This window comes from Mus pahari, chromosome X (assembly GCF_900095145.1).
Source record: "Mus pahari chromosome X, PAHARI_EIJ_v1.1, whole genome shotgun sequence".
Classification (NCBI taxonomy): Eukaryota; Metazoa; Chordata; class Mammalia; order Rodentia; family Muridae; genus Mus; species Mus pahari.
This window is the reverse complement of record NC_034613.1, coordinates 114,688,239-114,694,747: the sequence shown is the minus strand read 5'-3', so window position 1 is coordinate 114,694,747 and position 6,509 is coordinate 114,688,239. Positions and strand designations below refer to the sequence as shown.

The 6,509-nt window shown below is 39.1% G+C and overlaps 1 protein-coding gene across 2 annotated transcripts in view; it reads left to right on the top strand.

Moving 5' to 3' along the window:
- The window catches only part of LOC110313987 (T-complex protein 11 X-linked protein 2-like), a 42,998-nt gene that overhangs the window by 25,167 nt on the left and 11,322 nt on the right, over positions 1-6,509 (top strand). The window contains exons 3-5 of one of the 2 annotated variants that reach the window (XM_021188460.1): positions 1,168-1,297; positions 5,034-5,154; positions 6,042-6,262. In XM_021188460.1, coding sequence (XP_021044119.1) covers positions 1,168-1,297; positions 5,034-5,154; positions 6,042-6,262 — 472 coding nt within the window. Of the gene's footprint in view, positions 1-1,167; positions 1,298-5,033; positions 5,155-6,041; positions 6,263-6,509 lie in introns of those variants that run through there. The other variant, XM_029534375.1, reaches the window with a different exon arrangement.

Below are 6,509 nucleotides of genomic sequence, written 5' to 3'. Positions count from 1 at the left end.
TCTGCCTCTGCCTCTGCCTCTGCCTCTGCCTCTGCCTCTGCCTCTGCCTCTGCCTCTGCCTCTGCCTCTGCCTCTGCCTCTGCCTCTGCCTCTGCCTCAAGCTCTCTGGCTCTGACTTTTTTTTTCTGGAGATGGTTTCTCTGTGTAGCCCTGGCTGTCCTGGAACTCATTCTGTAGGCCAGGCTGAATTTGAACTCAGAAATTCGCCTGCCTCTGCCTCTGCCTCCCAAGTGCTGGGATTAAAGGCGTGCACCACCATCTCCAGCTTTTGCTTTTGCTTTTGCTTTGAATCTCCTCTCTATCTAGTTTTGACTGTGGCTTTCTGATACTGACTCTCTGTCTCTGCCTCAGGCTTTCTGGTTCAGACTTTCTGGCTCTGGCTCTCTGGCTTCTGGCTCTGGCTTTGTCTGTCTCTGGATCGCTGCCTTTCCTGCTTTCTGGCTCTGTCTATGGTTCTGTTTCTGGAAGTGGATCTCTGGGTCTCTGCCTCTGTCTTTCACTGTAGTTCTCTGGCTTGCTGGCTCTCTGGCTCTGACTTTCACTGTGGCTTTCATACTATGGCTCTGGCCTCTGGCTCTCTGGCTCTGAATCTGACTGTAGCTTCAGGTATGACTGTCTGCATTTGGGTCTGGCTCTTTGCTTCTGGCTATGACTCTGACTCTCTGGTTTTCTGTTTCTATGAATCTTTTTTTTATGGCATTGACTCTAGATATGGGTCTGGTCTCTAGATCTGGTTCTTAGTCTCTGTCTGTCTGGTCCTGGCTCTGCCTATGACTCTGGCTTTTAGGTTCTTGGTCTAGCTCTTTATATCTGTGTTGCTGGCCTTCTGGCTCTGACTCTGGCTCTAGCTCTCTGGCTCTGGCTCTCTCTAGTTCTTGCTCTGGATTTCTGGCTCTCTAGCTCTATCTATGGCTCTGTGCCTGGTTCTGGCTTTGACTCTTGGCTCTCTCATTATAGCTCTCTACTCTGGCTATACTCTCAATCTTTGGCTCTAGTTCTCTAGTTGTGGCTCTGGTGTTCTGTCTCTCAGCTATATCTCTACTTCTCGCTCTCACTCAGGCTTTATGACTTTATGGCTCTATTTATGCATATATCTCTGTCACTGTTTCCATCTTTAGCTCTCTGATTTCTTTTGATAACTATTATGCCTTCTTTTTTTTTTTAAAGAGAACCAGCTTGCAGCAATTTCTAATGAAGATACAGGAAAAGTTAATGAAGTTTCCAAATTGAGTATTGCTCATGAAATCGTTGTAAACCAAGATTTCATCGTAGAAAAGAATGATTTATCTGAAGACAGGTATATATTATATTTATATTTATTGAGTGAATGAATGCTCTTCTTGGTATAATTACATAGCATAGATGATTTTAGATCATGTTTGATTTGTTTTATTAAAACATGAAGGGATTGAATCTGTCTTAAATAGTATTAAATAGAACAGCACAGTAAGCAGTATAATTATTTAATGTAAAAGTGTTCAAATCACTAGTAGAAAGCTCAGTAGTTAAGAGCACTGGCTGCTCTTTCAGAGGACTTGGATTCAGTTCTCAGAGCCCAAATGACTGCTCATATTGCAACTTCACTTCCAGTGTATCTGACACTCTCATACAAATCTCCATGCAGGCAAACCACTGATGCAAATAAAAATAAAAATTAGAAGTGTTCAAGTAGGGATAAAGAATGATCTATTGGCTAAACCCAGTTACTTTACAAACATGAGGACCTAAATTCAAATCCCCAGAACCCATGTAAAATATGGCATGGTGTTGTGTACTTATGCCCTGTACCCAAGCTATATGTGCAGCAGAGACAAAGGATTATTGGGTGACCAAGCCAGCTCAGTCACTCAACTAGATCTCTAGGGAAGGAGTAAGGATTGAAAAGAAAAAAAAACATTTAGACAAAACTATAACATGATTCCAGCCAGTGCTGAGACTGAATCAGCTTTATTCTTTTCCAGCCTGCTTTTATATCATTCTAGGTACATCCAAAATAACATGGTCAGTTCTTAGATCAAAGACAAACTAATCAAGTGAAGGAGTAAACAAGGAGATCACACAATATAGTTGTTAAGTGTAGTAAGCAAAAAGATTATACAAGGTAATAATTAAGTAAAGTAATAAGCAATCAACAGCTGGGTCTTTCTGGCTGCCACCCTACCTCCAGGTCCAGTTAAAGGTCTGTCTCAAGGGAATAAGGTGGAGAGTGACAGAATAAGATATGTAACATCCTCTAGCCTCTACATGTGAACTTCCAGAGGAGCACATACACTACATATACAGAGGCAACAGTCACATGCGTATAGGTATACAAGGTGGGAAAATATCAGATTATATCTAAATACCAAATAAACCAATGTAATTATTGCCAAAATGTCAAGTATTGGGTTTTAGTGAAGAATTTCAGATCTTTGCAGATGAGCTTGAAGGGTAGAGGTACTGGAAGGTAGCCCTAATTTTCTGTAAATTAAGTTGGTGCAGATAGACAATTTTTCTTTTTTCAATTTTGATTTCATTTTCTCTATATGGGTATATTGTCTCCATATATGTCTGTGGACCACACGCATGCAGTGCCCAAGAAGACCAGAAAAGGGCACTGCATACCCTAGGACAAGACTTATAGACAGTTGTGAGCTGCCATGTGGTTGTGGGATTCAAGCCCTGGCCCTGGAGATGAGCTGCCAGGGTTCTTACCTACTCAAACATCTCTCTAACCTCACAAATAACTTCTCAGATAATGACACTGCCATTTGTCATGAGTAAGAAGTTTCAGATTTATATTTTCTAATTTAATAAGAAAAACAAGCCTTATTGATGTTCTTCATAATGATATTGATTCAGTTCAGTTACATTATATTGATACTGAAGTACATAAAGGAGTCTTTCCAAAGCATTTAAATGTGAACCAAAAAATGGATTAGAAGGTAAAGGTGCTTGCAGTTGACCTATTTGATCCCAGAGACTCACGTGGTGGAAGGAGAGAACCAACTTATATAATTTATCCTCTTACCACCAAACAGTTTCTGTGACACTTAAAAGAACACTTTTTTTTTGCCAGAGTATTATTTCATAGCTTTTTAAAATTTCCTACCTTGAATGCCTTGTTTATTTTGCCAATTTAGGGATTCTGTTATTAAAACACCATGTTGGTTCTTGTGATTCTCATGTATGTTGCATTTATTTTGCTTGTTGCTAATAATGACACATGCGAAGTACATTTTCTATGAATAGAGTTTTCACCAAAACACAAAGAATCTTCTTAGTTCAATTCATAGACCCTAGAATCTGAGTTATATTTATTTTTTCTAAATTTACTTTTGGGATTAGGAATGATACTAATTAGAGTTAACAGTACTTAACGGACACAACATTGCCATTCTTTTGTTTAACAAACATTTATTGAGTACTTACTAGATGTAATGTAGAATGTTGGATGTTGAGAACATAAGATGTTCTTTTAGCCATTGAGAGGTTCCTGTAGAATAGATAACCCATGTGATATTGTGCAGAGGGGTAAATTCTCTTATAGCTAGTGAATCGAGTTCTTCATGAGCATGGAGTTTCATGGGAGACTATCAGGAAAGACTGTCTTGAAGTCATACCACTTGAGTTGAATCTCAAGAGTATGACTCAGTATATTTTAGGTGATCTACTGTGAAAAGTACTCTCTTAAGAGGAAATGTCTCTCTAAGGGCATAGAAAGGCAGAAAGTAATTACTACTCACTCCAAAAAGATTATTATTGCTTCAGAGCAAAAGGTATTGCAAGAAGGAAGGATTCAAAGTTAGGGAGTGTTAACAGAATAGCATCATGTTGAGTAATTGAGGTTATGCATCTGGCTTCTGTTATCAAGTTCTTGAAAGATATTAGATGAACAGTACTGGAAAAACAAACATATTTGGATTTTTGGGAAATTGACTTTTAGCAAGGACATGTTACAAATTGGAGCCAAATGGTCACTTTATAGACTATTGCAAATGTACAGGATGTTTGGCTAAGAAGGGTTCCAATGACACTTAGGGAACAGACTCTGGAATTTGTTGACCAGATGGATAGTGAGGGGTAGTAACTGTGGAGTTCAAAACTCTGGAACATGTCAGATAAGTGATAGTTGATCTCCACGCACAAGTTAGATTGATATGTTGGGGAGAAACTTGACATTTTTGTATCATTTGTATTTGAAAACAAATTGTGCACTGTTATTGCAAAAGTGTTTTGAGAAAAAGTAAACCTCCTGGTTTTAGGAGTAGGGTAAGCGAAGAGCAGCTTAGAAAGAGGGAAGTACTGTATTTTATTTAGTCCTTCTGGGATGTGTATGAAACCCTTCAGCATTATAAACATGAAAAACATCCTTCCCTACACGTCATACCTAGGTGAAAAATATCACCTATGATGTATATAAAAATATAAATGAATCCACACAACTAGGCTAGAGGAAGAATTAAGGTCAAAATTCAGAGTCCCAATTTTAGTTTATGCTTCTTACAGAAGGAGAGGGAAAGGGAGGGAAAAGAGAGAACAGGGAGGAGGAGAAAAGGAGGGAGAGATAGAGGAGGGGGAGAGGGAGAGGGAAGAGGGGGACGGAGAGGGAGAGGGAGAAAGAATACAGAGAGAACAGAGACAGACACAACCTCAGAAAAATATTGAAAGAGAGAGAGAAACAGAGACAGAGACAGAGACAGAGATGTGTATTGAGAGGGGGAGAGAGAAAGAGGCAAACAAACCCAGGGAGATATTGGGAGGAAGGGAAGGACAGAGGGAGAAAGTAGGGCATTTGGTTGAGGGACAGGGAGACAGACTGACTGGTATTCTGGTATCATTTTGAGAGGATCCAAGGGTGTTTGTTGTTTTTTCATCTGAGACTAACTACAGTTAATTTTTCAGCACTTCTCAAATCGTAACTCCTTTCTGGTCTATCAGTTTGTTTGTTTGTTTGTTTGTTTCTCCATGATTTTAACTACTGTTTGAAGGATCATGATCCTGTATCAAACCTCTAGGTAAAGATCAATTTTCATATTTAACTTTCTTAATAGTCTGGAAAGTCAGTTCGTGGAGAAAATGTACAATGCATTTTGGGACCACTTGAAAGATCAACTGTCACAAACTCCTCCTGACTTTTCTTGTGCTCTCGAACTTATAAAAAACATAAAACAGGTGAGTAGCCAGCTTTCTCTATGTTGCTATAAAGTCCCAGGACCACCTTAGACCTTGGATTATTAATATTCATATTATTAATGGTCTAAGTAGCTTACTGTATGAACATATATGAGGTGTATTGACTGCCATTTGTTCATATGAAATATAGTTTGAGGGTTAGGGTACTACTTTTAAAACATAACGTATCATTCAATAAAGCATTTTTTACTCAACTTCTATTATGTTTTAAGTGTTCCAGAAACACACACACACACTCAAAAACAAAAACAAAAACAAAAAAGAACCATTGCCTACAAGGGACTTATGTTTTAAGTAGAAAAGCTATTTCAAGTGATTATTCAATAGTAACTTGCTTACCAGGTGGTGATAGTGGTGTACGCCTCTAATCCCTGCACTCGGGAGGCCGACACAGACAGATCTCTGAGTTTGAGGCCAGCCTGGTCTACAGACTTAGTGACAGGACAGCTAGGTCTACACAGTGAGACCTTGTCTCAGAAAAAGGAAACACGGAAAAAGAATACCTTGCTTATTTGCCTTTACTTTTTGGAGTAAAACATCTAACATTGCCGTTAACTTTTGTTAAGGGCATCATTATTTTGTGGAGGTGAATATGTTGTTGTAGTCTATGGTTAACTGTTGCCCCAGTCTTATTTTTATTCATGATTTTAATGTCCTTTCCCTTTAAAATAATGGCTTACTATAATTTACATGAAGCCTAGAATTATAATGATATTCTAAACAGAGGGAAATTTAGAGACTCATCTTCTTGACACCCTAGAAAATGAAGTTTGACATGCCTTTAACTTGAAAGTACTGTTCAGTGGGTGCATGTTTAGGATTCTAAACATAATGTGACTCCTTTGATTTTTTTCCTTTGTGGGCAGATTTTAATGTCACTACTATTACCACGTCAGAATCGTCTAAGAAATGAGATTGAAGAGGCGCTGGATTTGGATCTCCTCAAACAAGAAACAGAGCATGGGGCTCTGGATGTCCCTCATCTCTCCCACTATATTCTCAACTTGATGGCCCTCATGTGCGCACCAATTAGAGATGAAGCTGTTCAGGAATTAGAAAGCATAAAAGATCCAGTACTGTTACTGAGGCAAGCATAGTCATGCTCTTTTAGTATACTTCCTGTTGTTTTTTTCCAATTTTTATTAGGTATTTACTTCATTTGCACTTGAAATGCTATCCCCAAAGTCCCCTATACCCTCCCCCCACCCCCTACCCACCTACTCCCACTTCTTAGCCCTGGTGTTCCCCTGTACTGGAGCATATAAAGTTTGCAAGACCAAGAGACCTCTCTTCCCAATGATGGCTGACTAGGCCATCTTCTGCTACATATGCAG